The sequence below is a fragment of the Pelodiscus sinensis genome, chromosome 7 (genome assembly GCF_049634645.1).
Source record: "Pelodiscus sinensis isolate JC-2024 chromosome 7, ASM4963464v1, whole genome shotgun sequence".
Lineage (NCBI taxonomy): Eukaryota > Metazoa > Chordata > Testudines > Trionychidae > Pelodiscus > Pelodiscus sinensis.
In genome coordinates this window covers 3,108,793-3,127,590 of record NC_134717.1, presented here as the reverse complement: position 1 = coordinate 3,127,590, position 18,798 = coordinate 3,108,793, and the positions used below count along the sequence as shown (strand labels likewise).

The window sequence follows — 18,798 nt, the reverse complement described above, 5'->3', positions numbered from 1 at the left end:
TATTGAGGGAGCTGGGGATAGTTACTTGCTTTATTGAATGGAATAAAGAGACTTGATCAGCTGTGCACGTTTTCTGGTTGGCAACAAACAGGTTCCATCCGCAGATGAGACTGCAGTTGTCTCAGGAAGTAGGGCAAATCTGCCCAGCCTTCCCCTTTTATTTTTCCCCACCCTTGCTGTCTGATCTATTCTTAGCACATTCCTCCCCCTTTGAAACCCATGGATTCCTGCCCACTCCCTTTGAAGAGGAAATAGGTTATTCATAAAATAAAATAAAATAATAATAAAATAATAAAAGGAATTATCTTTACATGCATGTATATTCCCTCTTAAAACAAAGAAAGGTTTTTAGAAGAGAAATCCTGCCAAACCTCGGCTTTGTTTTGTTTTTAAACCTTACTAACCATAAAATAAAATGCATTGCTCTGAAATTGTATTTTCTTGAAGCTTTATCCTTAAATGACCTTCTCTTTTTGAATAATTCTTGAGAATTTTGCAAAGCCTTCACCATCAGATATAAATTGCTCACCAGAAAAATCAGGGCATTTATGTTGTGTCTTTAAAAGGATATTTTATCTCCATTTATCTTATAACTCCTTACATATGGGATCATTCATACACATCCCATGCACTTATCAATCTATAGCTTTCTCCAAGCAAATACCTTGCCTCCCCCAGCCCTACCTTCACTGACTGCCCATGCTCCTGCTTCCCAAACACCTCAGCCCCACCCCAGAGCTTGTCTCCCCAGCCGAAGCCCCTCCTCCACCCCCCATACCTCAACCCCAGCACAGTGAAAGTGAGTGAGGGTGGGAGAGAGAGCAAGCTACAGAGGCGGGGGTGGGGAGGGGATTGAGCAAGTGGAGGTAGGGTCGCTGCGAATAAGTGGGGCATAGAGGCAGGCCCGGGGTGTTTGGTTTTGTGCATAGAAAATTGGCAACTAGGGATGTTAAGCAGCGTTTAATTGGCTAATCGAGTAGTGGATGGAATTTCCATCAATTGGCTAATCGAATAGTCCATGCAATTTGCATCAACTATTCGATTCGTCCAGGGGTTCTCAAACTTTGTGATACCGCGACCCCCTAAAATGCTAAATGAATTCATGTAACAAGAAGAAGGTGATCGGAGAGGGTGTGCGGCCACTACTGGATGAAGATGTAACCTAGTGACAGATGCTGTGGGGAAAGCTGAAGTACTCAATGCTTTCTTTGCCTCTGTATTCACGGACAAGGTGGGCTCCCGGACTAATGCGCTAAGTGACACAAGATGGGATGAAGGTGGACAGCCTATGGTGGGTAAAGAACAAGTCGTGCCTGACCAACCTGATTAGCTTCTATGATGAGGTAACTGGCTCTGTGGACGTGGGAAAGTCAGTGGATGTGATATACCTTGATTTTAGCAAGGCTTTTGATACAGTCTCCCACAATATTCTTGCCAGCAAGTTAAGGGAATGTGAATTGGATAAATGGACGGTGAGATGGATAGAAAGATGGCTAGAAGGCCGGGCCCAGCGGGTAGTGATCAATGGCTCGGTGTCAGGATGGCGGTCGGTTTCTAGTGGAGTGCCCCAAGGTTCGGTTCTAGCACCGGTTTTGTTTAATATCTTTATTAATGACCTGGATGAGGGGATGGATTGCACCCTCAGCAAGTTTGCGGATGACACTAAGCTAGGGGGAGAGGTGGATACACTGGAGGGCAGAGATAGCGTCCAGAGTGACTTAGACAAATTGGAGGATTGGGCCACAAGAAATCTGATGAGGTTCAACAAGGACAAATGCAGAGTCCTGCACTTGGGACAGAAGAATCCCAAGCATAGTTACAAGCTGGGGACCAACCAGTTAAGTAGTAGTTCTGCAGAAAAGGACCTGGGGGTTACAGTGGATGAGAAGCTGGATATGAGTCAACAGTGTGCCCTTGTAGCCAAGAAGGCTAATGGCATATTAGGTTGCATTAAGAGGAGCATTGCCAGCAAATCCAGAGATGTCATTATTCCCCTTTATTCAGCTTTGGTGAGGCCACATCTGGAGTATTGTGTCCAGTTCTGGGCCCCCCACTACAAAAAGGATGTGGACGCATTGGAGAGGGTCCAGCGGTGGGCAACCAAAATGATTAGGAGGCTGGAGCATATGACTTATGAGGAGAGGCTGAGGGAGTTGGGTCTGTTTAGTCTGCAGAAGAGAAGAGTGAGGGGGGATTTGATAGCAGCCTTCAACTTCCTGAAGGGAGGTTCCAAAGAGGATGGAGAGAGGCTGTTCTCAGTAGTGACAGATGGCAGGACAAGGAGCAATGGTCTCAAGTTGTGGTGGGAGAGATCCAGGTTGGATCTTAGGAAAAACTATTTCAGTAGGAGGGTGGTGAAGCACTGGAATGGGTTACCTAGGGAAGTAGTGGAGTCTCCATCCCTAGAGGTGTTTAAGTCTTGGCTTGACAAAACCCTGGCTGGGTTGATTTAGTTGAGATTGGTCCTGCCTAGAGCAGGGGGCTGGACTTGGTGACCTTCTGAGGTCTCTTCCAGCTCTATGGTTCTATGATTCTATGTTCTATGATCTGAGACACGCGAACATTTGCAATAGAAGCCAAGCCCAACTATTGGTAATCACGTGATCAGTGTCAATGGATGCCAGTTGAGATGCTGGAGACACACAAATTTTTGCAAGAGAAAAACTGAATTCAGCTGCGACACCCCCTTCCCCCCCAAGTTGCTCACGACCCCCTGGGGGGTTGGGACCCACAGTATGAGAAACGCAGGATTAGTCAATAAGGGTGCTTCTGCCTTTGAAGTGTAGCAACAGCCCAAGGCAGAGCTCTAGCGTTTTTAAATAGTTTCTGCAACAAGTCCAGTGTCAGTCATTCAGTTGCTGCAGGGAGCATTCAGAATTATGCTGTTTGCCTGACAAAAAATAAGCATTGGACAGATCTTTCCCCATCTGGGACTGATTATTATTGTTATTTTTTGTATTATTATTATTATTTTATTTTTTTTGTTAACTTTAACCAGTGATTGTTTACCTGGTAGATCCTGTGTATTGAATAATGTGCAAAAATTGTTTTCTCTAGCTATGAGAAGCACAAAGACTGAAAATATTAATAATTATTCTTGCATATTTTCCCTGTGAGAAGTTACTTAATAGAGGAGGTAGTTGTAGCCAGTAATAATAATTCTCAATCATCTGTACTAATTAAACAAATAAGCCACCTAATAGCGCTGTGCCTCAGTTTCCCTATCTGTAAATAGGAATAATGATTATTTTCCTGGTATCTGTGGTGAAAATTAACACTTTAATGGCAAAAGCACTTATTGTATAGCACCTTTCCTCTGAAAATTATAAACTATAATGTGAATGAGTGTATATATTCCCACTTTACATAGGGGGAAATGGAGGCACAGTACAATAATTCCTCATTTAACACGTGCCCGCTTAATACGTTTTCGCGATAGCATGATTTTTTTTTTTTTAGGGAACGTTTTCTGAATTACACGACCGTCCCCGGAATAACACGATTTCCCCAGCTGGCCCGTTGCCGGTGGCTGCGTGTGGCTTCCCCCGCCTCCCTGCAAAGCAGCGGAGGGTTTGCTGCTCGCCGCGCCGTTCCTTGCTCACTCCCCCTCGCCAGACTCAGTGTGGGTCCCAGCAGACCTGTCACAGGGGCATACTCGGAACTGAATCCCCCTCCCCTCCCCTCCCCTTCCCCAGAGCCTGCTGTAACCCAGTCCTTCCCTGCTGTAACCCAGTCCCCTTTTTCCCCCAACCTTATGTCCCAGTCCTAAAAGACACCACCGCTTGAAACGCAACCCCCACCTTTTCCATTATTTTCAATGGGAAAATTGACCCCACATAGCACGTTTTCACTTAACACCATCATTTTCTGAAACATATCTGTAGTCTTAAATGAGGAATTACTGTATTTGCAATTATGCCGTTATCATTCAGCTAGTCAGAGACAAACAAGCTCAGGATAGAACTCTGGTATTCCAATTCCTAGTCTATGCTGTAACCATCTGACCATGCTGCCTGCATGTTGAAGTTCTAAAACCGTGTATTAAAGAGCACACTTGAGGCAAAGTATGGATCACTGTGGCTGACACGCTATGATGTTCTTTAATTATCTGCCGTATTGCTATGATCTTGAGGCCATATAGAGCCCCATTAATTGTCGGTAGCTGCTCTACATATCCCAAATAGCCTACAGTGGACATATCTCTAATTAATCCCAGGGAGAAACACTCATCTGTGTTAGCAAACTAGGTCTTTGGCTTCCAAAGTGCCTGCTGTACTACAAAGCCACAAGCCATTGAGTAAAATCTACACCACTTGCATATCAGTTTTATCACAGTGAAGAGTAGCAAATACTTTCACTCTCCCCTCAAGAAAAAATGACTTACTTTGTAATGAGATTTATAGTAGTTCTTAATCTAATGTTAGAAATGCTGTAGTTTAAATGCTTTAAAAAATCAGATCAGTGTTATGTGAGTACTTGCCTGAATTACATACTGCAGGGACCAGTTCTGTGGTCGAGTGGAGAGCTGCACTTGTTGGTCTTCCTTAGGAGACTGCCATTTATGATACAGAATTAAAAATGTGATTAAAGCTAATGTTGAAATGTACATAATACACAGGTTGAGAAAAGAGTGTCTGTGTGTCTGGGTATAGTGCTTAGATTATCCACAAATATGTTTGTTTTAAAAGTCATAGGATACACATAGTACATAATCAGCAAGAACCCAAATGTAGGTGAATACATTTAACAGTATAGGTTAGTTATTAGCATCCAATTATTAGGGTATATTATTCATGAAAAGTTACAGAGAGTTGGTTGTGGAAGCAGACATATCAGTGAGTAAAGCTGACCCTCCGTAATTGAGAATTTCAGGTAGGTTGTCCATTAGAAAATACAGTCCATTGGGAAAGTATTTGAGTTGCTTTCCTGAATGCACTTGTCATCGGCACTCCAGCTCATCCCTCCTTGTATTGCCGATGTCCAGTGATGTGTCCTAGGTAGATGTCCCCTGACCACCTGATGGCATCTGACACCATAAGTTTCTGCATCGGCCAAGCGTAGCACTGACCAATTCTCCATTCTCCCAACACTTGCTCATTACTGGGAAACCATGCACCACGGGCTCCAACGATCAATGCTTGTGTTTGAACCTCATAGCCCCTCGCTCTCAAGCAGGGATATAACAGGATAACTGTTTACACAGTTAATCGATAAGCCAGGGCTTATTGGTTGCCGTGAATGATTACATGCAGACCCCCCCCCCACACACACACACTCTCCTAGGGAGCAGGCTGCACCTGGCGTTGCTGGCTCTGACACAGCAGGGGACAGTTGACTAGATCTCATGGATGAACGTCCATTGAGCAAATCAGGTGAAGCAGCCTCACCTGGAGAGGAAGCGGTTGCTGGGGGTCCCACTTGTCTGTCACCTCAGAGGCCTTGCCCTGGTTCTGTTTCCATTTGTTTTCCATGTGCTGGCAGCGGGTGGCATCCTCCAGGGTCCTCTCTAGCATGGTCTGGCTCTGAGTGAAGATGGTGTGCTCTGTGTTCTTCACCAGTAGCGTTGGACTCCCAGCTCCTGGTGTTCTTCACACTGTGTACTGGGGCAGCTAACGTGCTTCTCCAGTCATCACGTAACGTTGCGGGCACAAGTTCAGAATGAAACAGTCTCCCCCCTCTTCCAAATTCAGCGTCCAGGAAGCCCCTCAGGTGGCGACGTCTTGGTTGAAGGGGTCCTTGTCATTCATTTCTTGACAACATCCTGCCTCACATTTTCTCTGTGTTCCTCACCATAGCCTCTGGGCACGTCGGAAGGCGTGAGTGACCACTGCAGCGTCACATAGATCCCCCTGTATGACGGACGTTAGCATTATCCTGCCAGTGCAAGATTTCCTATGCAGGCCCTCTATGAAGAAACCTCCATCTCTTCACTAGCTGCCTAATCGTCTCGTCTGCCTTGTTAAGAGGCACCTTCGCCACGCAGGCCCCTGCTCAGGATGAATGAGATACAGGCATCAGGAATGGGGTTTTCTTAGCTTTCTGAGAGGCCTTTTCTTGAACTCGGTTCCCTTGAGCAGAATAATCCCTTTCCATGGAAGGAGGATCAAGCCTTTCCACTGACTTAAATGGGGCAGGAGCTTGGGACTCGTGTTTTGTGGGACAGTCTAATGCTGTCATGCTCCATAGTGCTGCCTGCCTAGGAACAGAGGGCTCTGTGCTTCCGAAAATCTGTGCCCAGTGTGTGTTTACCGCAGAGCCTCCCTGGGGTTCTTCCATCTGTGTTCACACGGAGATTAATAACAAATTGCTTGGCTTCTAACCTGCAGCAAGCTAGCTTGGAAGCCTGCCCACAGTCCTCTTCCTTACCACCTGCTGTGGATTATTCTGTTCATGCCTGCTCTTGTGCTCCCATGCAATCTACACTGATGGCGACACGTGCATGGAAATTACCGTGTTCCACCCGCAGTTTGAGATGTCTGAGGAGTGGTGTTCTCAGTAGGTGTCTGGTGGGGGTCCGCCCAGGGGAAATGACCTCTTTTTCTCAAAGCAGGACTGCCAAAGCATCCGGCACCAGGTGCCAGCTTTGCAGAAGCGTGAGGGCTGCGTCTGCTCTGTGCAGCTTTTAAAAGGAATGAGATCCACCCTCCGGTGCGCTCTGCTCGTGTCTGCGTTGTACGGATCCTTTTTCAAATGGGTAGAAACTGGCGGTTGCTAGCATTGAGAAATGTCCCCCTCCTCCCCCCCCCCCACACGCATTCCCAGCGAAGAGTAACAGGCTTGGGCTCCAACTCGTTAGTTTCACCCATGGCCATGAAGTGCCACCGCATCTGAGTTGACCGCTGAACTGGAGGGTAGCACTGTGCTGTACTCTGGGCATTTTCCTCCTAAAGTGTTACTTTTCTGGAAGCGAGAGAGGGTGTCATTGCTTCCCTGGCAGGCTGAGCATGCCCGAGGGTTGGCAAAACACCGGCCAGATGTATGGTGGGGAGACAGCTGATTTGTGGTGAAGGGTGATCTCTGTGTGTGTGTGTGTGTGTGTGTGTGTGTGTGTGTGTGTGTAGGTCAGAATAGATGCCTGTGATCAGCTGATCTGATCTCTTGTATAGCCTAGGACTTCCTGAACTAATTCCTGTTTGGTCTAGAGCAAGACTTTTAGAAGAACCTCCAATCTTGATTTAAAATTTTCCTGTGATGCAGACTGTAGGTAATTTTGGTAAGTTTTTCCAGTAGTTAGTTGCCCTGGTAAAAATGTGCATCTTATTCCTAATCTGAATGTGTCCATTTTATTATAATTTGGCTAGATTGCAGAGCACACTATCAAATTTCTGTTCCCTGTGTAGGATCAAATCACCTTTAATTCTTCCATGTGATAAGCTAAATAGACCTCAGGAGCCCAATCTATCAGTAGAATACACATTTTCCAATTCTTTAATCACTCTTGTGGCTCTGTGAGCGAGAAGCATAAAAAACCCTTTCGTTCATGTATTACCAATCAGAAAATAACCAAAACGAAAAAAACCCCTATCATCCCAACCCAAATCCCCCAAACTTGTGCCTTGTATTTATGGGAGGGGCATTTTAGACCACACAGCTGAATCTAAAAATGTTCACCTTTTTTCCAGCATTTGTTTGAGCAAAACTATGTCTCCACACTTAAAGGACTGTAAATTATGACAATGTCTTTAATTCCCTGTTCATGGTCTGCTTCATCCATTTGGTGGGATTTTAATTTCTCAGGCAAGATCTTCTAATCCTTTCAGTGTTCAAACTAGATGTGTATTGCTCCACTTCAGTGTCTGTGCCAGCGCTAGCTCTCAATCCGTCTCTTCATTTCCTAGCCTCAGTCTAGTCTGCAAATCACATGCGCCTTATGGAGGCAGGATGTATGAATGGAGCATCCATAAGGATTCAGGCCACACTAGGGATGTAAATGGTTAACCAATCAGACACTGGTAGAGGCTGGAGCAGCTCCCCACCCAATCTGGGCAGGGGGCTGATCCAGCCCCATAGGGCCCATCATAGGCTGGGGCGCTGCTCTGGCTGGGTGGCCAGAGCAGCCCCTGTCCATGGTGGGATCCCCCCCTACAGGTTACACACTGGCTCCCCAAGAGCAGGGCTGGGGGTGGGGGGAGAGCTAGCTGCACAGCCCACAGCGAAGCCTCCCCGGAGCAGGGTTGCCGGGCTGGTGGCCCCACTCGCGGGAAAGCTTTGATGTGGGCTCTGCAGTATAAAGCTTATTTAAGTTTTATACTGCAAAGCCACAGCACGTGTATCCATGTACCTGCTAGGGTTTGTAGCGGTTACATGGCTACATTTGTAAACAATTTTTTGTATCCCTAGTCCACACTGCTCACATGCTGAGGGCCTGTTCCTGTGTCCTTTACTCAGGCAAAACCCCTGTCAAAGTCAGTGGCATTTTATAGTATAAGTAGTGGCTTTGCTTGAGTAAAGAATTGGACCCTGAGTTTCTGATGTGGATTGGTAGTAAAACCTTTTCTACGCAACCAAAATACTTCACTATACTTTTTTTTCATGACATGTTGATTTCCCCTTTCCCCCATCAACATAACTCACAATTTTAAAAAAATCCTACATTCGTTACTACCAGAAATGCAAATTATCAAATTGGAGGGATTTTAGAAATCAGATTAACTTTTCACCACGTATCACATCTTTTATTTACTATTTGCATTAAGCTGGTTTTTCACAATAAATCTACATCTTAGATTAAAGAAATTTGCACCATATTGTCACTGCTGCAGTTTTCCAGACTAGATCCTAAATTAGCTAATTTAATGTGGCTCCATTGAGGGGAGGGATAGCTCTGTGGTTTGAGTATTGGCCTGCTAAACTTGGGCTTGTGAGCTCAATCCTTGAGGGGGCCATATGTATTTATATTATAACATGTTTATTGTCAGTTTCACATTTTAGTTTCACCACCAGTGCTGCTGTTTGTTTTTGCTGGCATTCTAAAGGAACCTTAAAATCTCCCAACAAACCCTGCTTATTTACTGTATTCCTACTAAACACCCACTCCAAACCTTTTGTTTCCTTTATATTTCAGCCCAGCATGTGTTTTAATACTGGTATCGGTGTAACTCAGTGGTCCCCAATCTTTCGGGGCTGCTGGGTGGCCGGGTCCGGCGCCGAGCATGTGTCGTGCGCCCAGGGCTGGCGCCGTGCATGTGCCGTGCGCCTGGGGCAGAGGCCACCCATGTGCCTGGGGCTGGCGCTGCGCATGTATGTCTGGAGAACATGACCTATGAAGGAAGGCTGAAAGAATTGGGTTTGTTTAGTTTAGAAAAGAGAAGATTGAGGGGACATGATAGCAGTTTTCAGGTATCTAAAAGGGTGTCATAAGGAGGAGGGAGAAAACTTGTTCATCTTGGCCTCTGACGATAGAACAAGAAGCAATGGGCTTCAACTGCAGCAAGGGAGGTTTAGGTTGGACATTAGGAAAAAGTTCCTAACTGTCAGGGTAGTCAAACACTGAAATAAATTGCCCAGGGAGGTTGTGGAATCCCCATCTCTGGAGATATTTAAGAGCAGGTTAGATAAATGTCTGTCAGGGATGGTCTAGACAGTATTTGGTCCTGCCATGAGGGCAGGGGACTGGACTCGATGACCTCTCGAGGTCCCTTCCAATCCTAGTATTCTATGATTCTATGTGCCACGTGCCCAGGGGCGGGGCTGGCCCAGATCATTCCGCGGGCGCAAATAAATGCCCTGGCGGGCGCTATGGCACCCACAGGCACCGCGTTGGGGACCACTGGTGTAACTAAATCAATTTAAAGTCAATAAATATAGATTCATGTCAGTTTAAACTTCACTTAAACCAATTTTGCTTAACATAGTAAAGCTATGTCTACACAGCTGTGTTATTTTGGAATAACGTAGTGTGTGTCTACACAGCAAGTCTGTTATTTTGACATAAATTCGCAATAACGGGCTTCTTACTCCGACTCCTGGAACCCTCTTATTGTCTGAGGAGTAAGGGAAGTCGGGGGAAGAGTGGTCTATCTCAAAATAACTGCTTTGTAGACCGCTCCAAAAGTCAAAATGAGCTATTTTGACTTAAGCTACGCGATTAGCATAGCTCAAGTTGTGTAGCTTATTTCGAGTTTAGTCCTGCTGTGTAGACATTCCCTAAGTGAGTTCGAAGAGCCTCTTGAAAAATCTGCAGGAAACCTCTTATACGTGGGTTTAAAGGTGATGCTCTGTTGGTTGCTTATTTGCTCTCTCTCTCTCTCTCTCTCTCTCATTTCAGGTTGGAAATGGAGGATGTATGTTGGATGCAGTGACTAGGATACTTTCACAAGCCAGAGCATCCCTGCTAATCATTGCCTGCTGAATAGCTCAGAGGTGCAGGAGCGAGTAGATCTTTTAACACCTTCTCAGAGATGCCTGACGAGATGCGTCAGAGTAGCAGTGGGATGGAGGAAGCCACACAGAAAGAAACAAAGGGTGGAACACACAGCCCTCGCCAAGGCTCCCTGCGGAGAGCCGTGGCTACGGTAGTGGCCTTTGATGGAGAAGCCACTATGGACAGAAGGAAAAAGAAAAAGAAGGAGTCCCGTCCAGAGTCGATTATAGTTTATCGGTCAGAGAATGAAAATAAGGTGGAGGAGCAGCAGGCGGATGAGGAAGGTGGGGAGAGAAGGTCACAAGAAGGCTCCAAGTTCCTGGGAAATTCCATGGCAGATGGTACGTATCACCAGAAACTGCAGCTGGCACCCGGATTTCACTACCATTGAACCACTGACCAGTAAAATACATTGATCAGTGGGGGGAAAAGGGACTTCAGCTCTTACCTGTATTTTTTTTTTTATTATTTTAAGTTTGGGGGTAAAGCTTCTGGAGGTCTCTCCTCCTCCTCTTCTCCCTTGGGGCTGCCTCTCCCTTGCTCTGACCTTTCCTGGGACTTGAGGGTTCAAGTAACGTTCATGAGGCTAGATGCTGTGAGTTATTGTTTGGCCTTCCCTAGCTTTGCTTTTTTGAAAATTCAGCATTTTCAATTTACAAATCTAGGTTTGTGTGTTTGGTTTTAAATTGAATCAGGATGGGTGGTTTGGGAGCACAAGAGGAGACGTTTAGGGTCATCTTTCCAGCTTCACTACTGACTTTTGGTATGACTTTGGGCAACTCACTTCAACTTCTGTTCCTCAGTTTCCCCTGTCTCCAATACCGAAGAGGAGTTTGTGAGGCTGCAAGACATTCATGTTTGAAAGTGTGTTGAGATCCCAGATAAAAGGCAACCAGGAGTTATTTTTTCAGCCAGTTACTTATTTGTTGGAATATGCTTCCTGTTGGTTCCCCTCTCTTTTATTTTTTTTTAACATAATTTGGAGCCTGATGCAGAGATATGTTGCAATCCCATTGCTTCAGCATGGACAGATGGCTCCCATCTGCCTTTTCATAAGTGGGAGCCGTCTGTCCCTTCTGAACCCACTACCCTTCTTCTTCTCTGCTGGCTTCCTGTTCACTTCATGAGCTGCTTTGGGCTGCCCGGACTTGTTTGAAAAACTCTCTGTGGACTTGTTGCAGCCAAAGTAACAGACCTGGGGCCAAATTCATAGAATCATAGAATCATAGGACTGGAAGGGACCTCGAGAGGTCATCGAGTCCAGCCCCCCGCCCTCAAGGCAGGATCAAGCTCCGTCTACACCATCCCTGACAGATGTCTATCTAACCTGTTCTTAAATATCTCCAGGGAGGGAGATTCCACCACCTCCCTTGGCAATTTATTCCAATATTTGACCACCCTGACAGTTAGGAATTTTTTCCTAATGTCCAATCTAAACCTCCCCTGCTGCACTTTAAGCCCATTACTCCTTGTCCTGTCCTCAGAAACCAAGAGGAACAAATTTTCTCCGTCCTCCTTGTGACACCCTTTTAGATATTTGAAAACCGCTATCATGTCCCCCCTTAATCTTCTTTTTTCCAAACTAAACAAGCCCAGTTCATGAAGCCTGGCTTCATAGGTCATGTTCTCTAAACCTTTAATCATTCTTGTCGCTCTTCTCTGTACCCTTTCCAATTTCTCCACATCTTTCTTGAAATGTGGCGCCCAGAACTGGACACAGTACTCCAGCTGAGGCCTAACTAGTGCAGAGTAGAGCGGCAGAATGACTTCACGAGTTTTGCTTACAACACACCTGTTGATGTGTAAGGGAGTAGGATTGGGACCCCTGTAACTAATGTGTAAGGGGCTCTGAGTTGGTGTAACTTAGAAGGAGTAAGTACAGAGCCTGCTTTAACTCACAATCTTATATTAGTTGCTTTTCTTGCTACTGTACATTGTATCCCATGTTATGAAGATTATGCCAAGTTAAACTTTCCCTCCCCCACCTCTGAATTTGGCCCCCAGCACATATGGTAGTTGGTGTAACACAAATGTTCAAGGAGTCAGAAGACCGAGTAAGTTGCACCATTTTAGAATCTCCTCTCAATCTGGCCCCCTGCCTCTTTCCCCTATCATCTCCCCTTTCTTCCTATAGCAGCTGCCTCTCATCTTTCCTTTTGCACCACCTCCCACGTGAGCCTTCTCCACTCCTCAGCCAGCATCCATGTAGATCTGCACCGTTTTTCCCTCTGTGATCTCCTGCCTGCATCCTTCACTTCTCATACCCTGCCTTTTTAAAGTTATTACTATTATTTTAACTCTAACTGTATTGTCTTAATTCTAAGTCTTTACAATGTGCATGAAACATGCTTTAAAACAAATAGGTTGAATGTTGATGACCTTTATCTCCCTTTGAAGGTGTCTGGAGCATGCCCTTAGACAGCCGATATGTTACTTTAACCGGAACTATCACCAGGGGGAAGAAGAAGGGTCAGATGGTGGACATCCATGTTACGCTAACAGACAAAGAGCTGCAGGAGCTAGCAAAGTCAAAGGAGCCTCCAAAAGAGGAGACAACGGAAGGGAAAAAGACTTGTGATATTGGATTGGACAGGGGCCCGCACGTCCTGCTCTGGAGCATCATCTGCCTTCCTGTCATCTTTGTCATGTCCTTTGTGGTTTCCTTTTACTACGGGACCATCACTTGGTACAACATCTTCTTGGTGTACAATGAAGAGAGGACCTTCTGGCACAAGATCACCTTTTGTCCCTTGCTGATTATCTTCTACCCAATCATAATCATGGTCATGGCTTTCTTCCTAGGCTTGTATACGGCAGTTACCCAGATCACGTGGTCCTTCAGCAGCTGGTGGCATGCCGTGAGAGATATGGAGAAAGGGTTCTGTGGCTGGTTGTGTAGCAAGCTGGGCCTAGAAGACTGTTCTCCGTACAGTATTGTTGAGCTGCTAGATTCTGACAATATCTCAGGTAGTCTCTCTGGCAAAGGCTCGGCACAGGGCGTTGAGACTTCAGCAGTGTGAGGTTTTGTCCCATCTGGCTCTGACGTTGTGGTTCGCGTGGCTCATGAATGGTTCACCAAACTAGCCTGACTTTTTTTATATTTGAGCGCACACGAAAAGAATAAAAGCTTTGGGAGTTGTGGAGGGAAATGTTAAATATGCACAGTGCACCAATGTGCCAGATGAGAGTCTGGCATTTGTTGTCAAGTGAGCATGCATGGTTATGTCACAGGGCTGCTCAGTTGATCTGTTTAATATTTGGTTTTAGCATCCCACAACTGTGTAATTGTGAGATGATCCAAGTGTGGTAAGGTTGGAAGTTGTATAGGGGTGTTGGGGTGAGCAGGGAAATAGAGCAAACGCAGTTTTAACTTGAAGGTGGAAAGGATGGAACATATGATGCATATAGATCTAGCTAAGGGAGTCTGCTATCTGGTTAATCCCTATACCCAACATTTGCTGAATTTCAGAAATTCAGTGCTCGTGGTGCTAGAGGGCAGATTGCAGAATGCATGAGGTTACTAAAGTTGTCTTAGAAACTGGCCCATTGGTTCGCTAGTTCACACAAATGCAACAAACCTTGCAAGTAGTCTGGCTGCTGCAGATGAGAACGTACAGCGGTTTGCAAGGCACCCTCTGTACTGAATATCTATTGACGTGCAAGCAAAAACTCAGGGTGTGCTAAAAACTTCCTCCTTTCTTAATCCTAATTATATAGCAGTGAAGGAAACCAACGTCTGTGCTGGACAAGAGCCAGTAGTCTGTACTTGTGAAAGCTGTCTGTGTTTGAGTGGAGCAGTAGCATGTGGATTCAGAGCTGCACAGATGATGTGGATGAAGGGAAAGACTTTTTACATGGATATAAGGCAACAGAATGGTCTGTCGTGCTGTCCTTATAGTGCAGTGACTCTGTCCCTTGAGAATGGAAGATCCTGAGCCTAATGCAAAATCCATTTGTGTGTCAGCTCTGGAAATCCCACCCCATTTCTTGATTCTATACAATTAATTGTAATGAGCGATGATGGACTTTTGACCTTCATTTTAAGTCAATCCCCCTCTGGCTGTATTTCATTGTCACGGCTGTTTTCCCTCTTTTGGAGACATTCATGGCATCATCACATCCGAAAGGAACGTTTTTAGGGTATTTAAAGACGGGCACAGAAATGCCTTTCTGATCCCTAACTTGACTGCCTGGTTTGGAATGGGAAGGACCCCCTAAGATAGTTGAATTACAAGCGTCCAAAAATAGTTTCATTCTGTAAATAGTCTGCGTACACCTACCTCTACAGCAGTGGTTTCCAACCTTTTTTTCATTTCCAGGCCCCCTAAAATGTTTTGAATGGAGGTGTGTACCCCTTTGGAAATCTTAGACATAGTCTGTGATGGACCCATGGCCCATAGGTTGAAAACCACTGCTCTCCAGCAAAGGTGATGCCCGTGAATGGCCTGGAGCATGAGCCCTCTACTTCCACATCCCCAACATGTGGACATTAAGGGCAGGGACAGAGCAATCTTTCCCTTCTCTGCCTCGGTCATTGCCTGGAAGGGTCCACCTGTCTCATGCATGGAGATCGGTGATTCATAGTATGGGTGCCATCTATTCAGAGAAGGGAGCCTTCGTGGGTATGTGGAGTAAGGATGTTAAGTATCCGGTAATTGACTAATCGAATAGTTGATGCATTTTTGCAACAAAGTGTAGCAACAGCCCTAGGGCGAAAGCGACGAAGCCCGGGGTCAGTTGAGGACTCCCCCGCTGACCCTGGACTCCGTGTGGTGCTGCCGCTTTGAAATGTTGCGGGGAGCCCAGGGTCAGCTGGGGAGTTCCCAGGTGACCCCAGGCTCCAAGCGGTGCTGCCGCTTCGAAATGCCGCAAGGAGCCTGATGCTCCCCGCAGCATTCAAAGCGGCAGCGTTGCACCGAGTCCCCAGCTGATCCTGGGCTCCTTGCGGCACTGCTGCTTTGAAGTACCCACCTCTTCTTCCCCTCCCCCCCCACTTGCTGCCTCTATCCGATAGAGGTAGCAGAGGGGGGAGCGACTAGTCAGCTATCCTGTTGACTCTCCCATAAGCATTTGCTCATCAGATAATGGACTAGTCCTTCACATCCCTAATGTGGGGCGGGGGCGGGTCTAGGTTGGATATTAGAAAATACTATTTCCCTAGGAGGGTGGGGAAGCACTGGGATGGGTTCCCTAGGGAGGGGGGTGGAGTCTCCATCCCTAGAGGTTTCTAAGTCCCAGCTTGACAAAGCCCTGGCTGGGATGATTGAGTTGGGGCTGGTCCTGCTTTGGGCAGGGAGTTAGACTCAGTGACCTCCTGAGGTCTCTGCCAGCCCTAGCTATGTGCACTTTCCCTTCCACTTACTCCCCTACCAGAGAGGTTACCTGCTTCCGTCTTGGGACTGCGGAATGCTTGTTTCTCTCACGCTGGGTTTCGCTGGGACACTGACCGTCCTTGATGGGGACTTGGCTTGTTTAAAACTGCGTATGTATCCTTGACCTCTTCCTTCTGCAGCTCGCTACTAGGCACTGGCCACTGGCTGGGGAGGGTGCACAAAGCAGCCTGCGTTAGGGACAGCTGCATTTCCACATCTGTGCTGGCTCCAGCCTCACACTTCTGAATCTGGTGCCTGAAGAAATAAACAAATGACAGCAACATTGGCTGGTGAAACGGCTAAACCAAATGTGTGCCAAAGAGATAGGGAACAAAATCCCCAGGCCCAGGAGATTAAACCTAACCACAGGCAAAGTTCTTGGCTTCCGTGAATAGCATTGTACAGGAAGGAAAATCTCCTTGTCTCTGTTCACATCTGACTAATCTCAGTAGAATTTTACTCCTCCTTGACACTGATCCCTTTTTCATTAGAGGGGGACTGGGCCCTAGTAAAACCCCTGCTTACGTCTGTAGGTGTGACGAGGAGTGGGAGTTTGACATGTAGTTGTGTCTGACAGGGTAATGGGAAATGAAGAGAGTGCAGTTGGCCCCTTGGACTTTATTCAGAGCAATTGGTGCACATCTAAACTGCAGGGCACACCACCTGGGAAGCCACTAAACTTCTGCCAGTTAGATTTCTGAATTCCTCGTGCCACTGTCTTTTAAATCCCCGTGTAATGTTCTGCTCTGAAATGAAGGTTCCTCAGCTTGTACAGAGCAGGTATCATTATGGTAGAAGAGACAGAAACTCTGGATCAAAGACATTTGGACCATCTCTGGACTGAAGCACTGGGTGTCCCAATCTGTTATTCTTTGGCTTTCTCCCTTCAGCCAAGGATCTCAAAGCGCTCTGAGAACTTATGTGAATCGCGGCATCACCGTGGCCAGGTGCTGTACTGGTTTATAGGAGGGAACTGTGTGGGGTTCGTAGAAGATGAAACACTTTCGAGAGATCACCCAACACTTCACTGGTCTAGCCATGAATGGAACACGCGAGTCCTGATTCCCAGTATCCCAGATACTGGCCCACGTTTGCACTTGTCTAATAACCCAGTCTCATGTTCATTAGCTGCTTCGTCAAAACAGCAGTTCATCTCTGGTAGGACACAAACCTTTGAGACAACAGGAAATATCTGCCTTACAGAGGCAGACAAGAAAATCACAAATCTGTGCTGCCTGGGGACCAGTTCAAGCAATTGCACTGCCTCCTAGAAAGCTGTTCTGGAGTTGTTCTCCTGGGGGCCTGACCTGCTGCTTTTCCTTGTCATCTGACGTCAGTAATAAGACGTGCAAGAGGTATGTGCCTGGGCCTTGGCAGTCTATTTCAGATGGCCGAGGGCACTGATCCATTCTGAAATTCCCCACTTAGGAACAGCAGGGGTACAGAAGTTTTGAGTGAAGGAAGCTCTTACGTTGTACAAAGCTGGGAGAGGGTTAGCCAGGAGAACTCTTCCTTATGGGATGCTGCAAGCCTTTTGGTCTTCCTTACAAGGAACAGCAGGCAGAATCAGAAGACTGCTGTGTTTACTTTGGAGCTGATGCATCTCGTTCGCAGTGGATGCTGGGCAGAAGGAAAGCAGGCAGGCGGCCACAGCAGGTGGAGAGGGAAGAGAAGAGCAGGCCAGTTATTATTCAAGTCAAACAGTGGACAGGACGGACGCAGGGCAATATGCGGGCCTGATGCAGGGTGCCCCTTCGCACTCACCACCCGGGCAGCAGGATCTGGAGTGACCCAGCAGCCTGCCACCCTCTGGGCCTGCTGTGCGTGGCTTTCCTGTGGCTGCAGGATGCAGAGCATTCCAGCAGCCGGGTGCTCCGATTGCCACTGCCACAGAGAAGGGGGCGGAGCAGGCTGTTGGGCCGTGGTGAGTGGGGGAGGGCGACCCCTGTTGCCGCTGTGCCAGGCCCCCATAATCCCTTGGGCCATGTTGCTTGGGAGAGGGGCTTGGAAAAGGGGGGCAGTCAAGGGGCCTGCAGGAGCAGGAGTTGCCTTGGAACCCGTGCCTGGAGCACTGGGGGAATTGCCCTGCTCTCCCTCAGAACAGTCCTGCTGGTGTGTAAACCCAATTGAGGGTCAGAGGAACTAAGCTCCCTATCCACACGTGGCAGCTATGTTGGCGTTGCCCTCTGAAGCCCTTTAATGGGTTATGCCTGTATGATACGTGATCTGTTTTCTATTTGTATACAAATATCAGGTCTGCACCTCCTCCTGTTGTCCTCCGTGGGATGGTCCACCACTGACTTCAATGGGAGGCGGTTTGCGCCCTGGGTGACTTCTGGTGCTATTGTAGTAGCTTTAGGACCTTTCTAAAACCAAAACATTAGCCTGCCCTAGTATGCAAAGTATGTGTAAGCTTAAGAACCTGATGCAATGAAAAAAAGCACAAGCGCTCGCTTCATTCCTGCCCTCGCTGCTGAATAGCTCATGAATATTTTTGCTTATGTAGCACTGCCAAAATGCAGGGATCCCCAGGGATCCGTTCAATGCCTGAATGTGTATTTAGCTGCCCCTGTTTGGATGTTTGTTTTAATGTAAAAGGAACAATCTCGGTTTGTTTTTGACCTTGCTTTCCCCCGCCCCTCTTGGCTGGCCTGCAGGAGAGTAAAGATGCATCCGGCTTTGGGAGAGTGACACACTCACCTTCTTGCTTGACTTTGTATTAAAAAAAAAAAATCACTCCACGCTGTTGTTTTCTGTGCCGCTGATTTTAACTCGTCTCTGTCTGAAGTCTCAAATTACTGGTGTGAAATTATTAACAAGTCTTTGCATTGATCCATTCCCTGCTTGGAACCTAGACAGTCTTCAGATGCTGACTTCCCCCCAGCTTTTCCTTTTTATTACACAAATGATCACTCTTTGATTTGATTTTCTTTGCTGGTTATCCCCCCTGGGCTCAGAGCCACCTAAGTTCGCATGTCTCCAGGGGTGAGGCTGTAGCCTGCAACTCCTGGAGGGAGGTGGCCAGAGGCTACCTGTTTCAATGATTCACAGATGAATGACAAA

General features: G+C 46.8%; 1 protein-coding gene across 3 annotated transcripts in view; it reads left to right on the top strand.

The window, feature by feature from the left end:
- TMEM169 (transmembrane protein 169) overlaps nt 1–18,798 on the top strand; it is a 20,834-nt gene extending 2,036 nt beyond the window's left edge. For 2 of the 3 annotated variants that reach the window (XM_006124733.4, XM_075933032.1), the window contains 2 exons: nt 10,268–10,704; nt 12,761–18,798. In XM_006124733.4, coding sequence (XP_006124795.2) covers nt 10,401–10,704; nt 12,761–13,383 — 927 coding nt within the window. In that variant the 5' untranslated portion in view covers nt 10,268–10,400 and the 3' untranslated portion in view covers nt 13,384–18,798. Of the gene's footprint in view, nt 1–5,734; nt 6,496–10,267; nt 10,705–12,760 lie in introns of those variants that run through there. The other variant, XM_075933033.1, reaches the window with a different exon arrangement.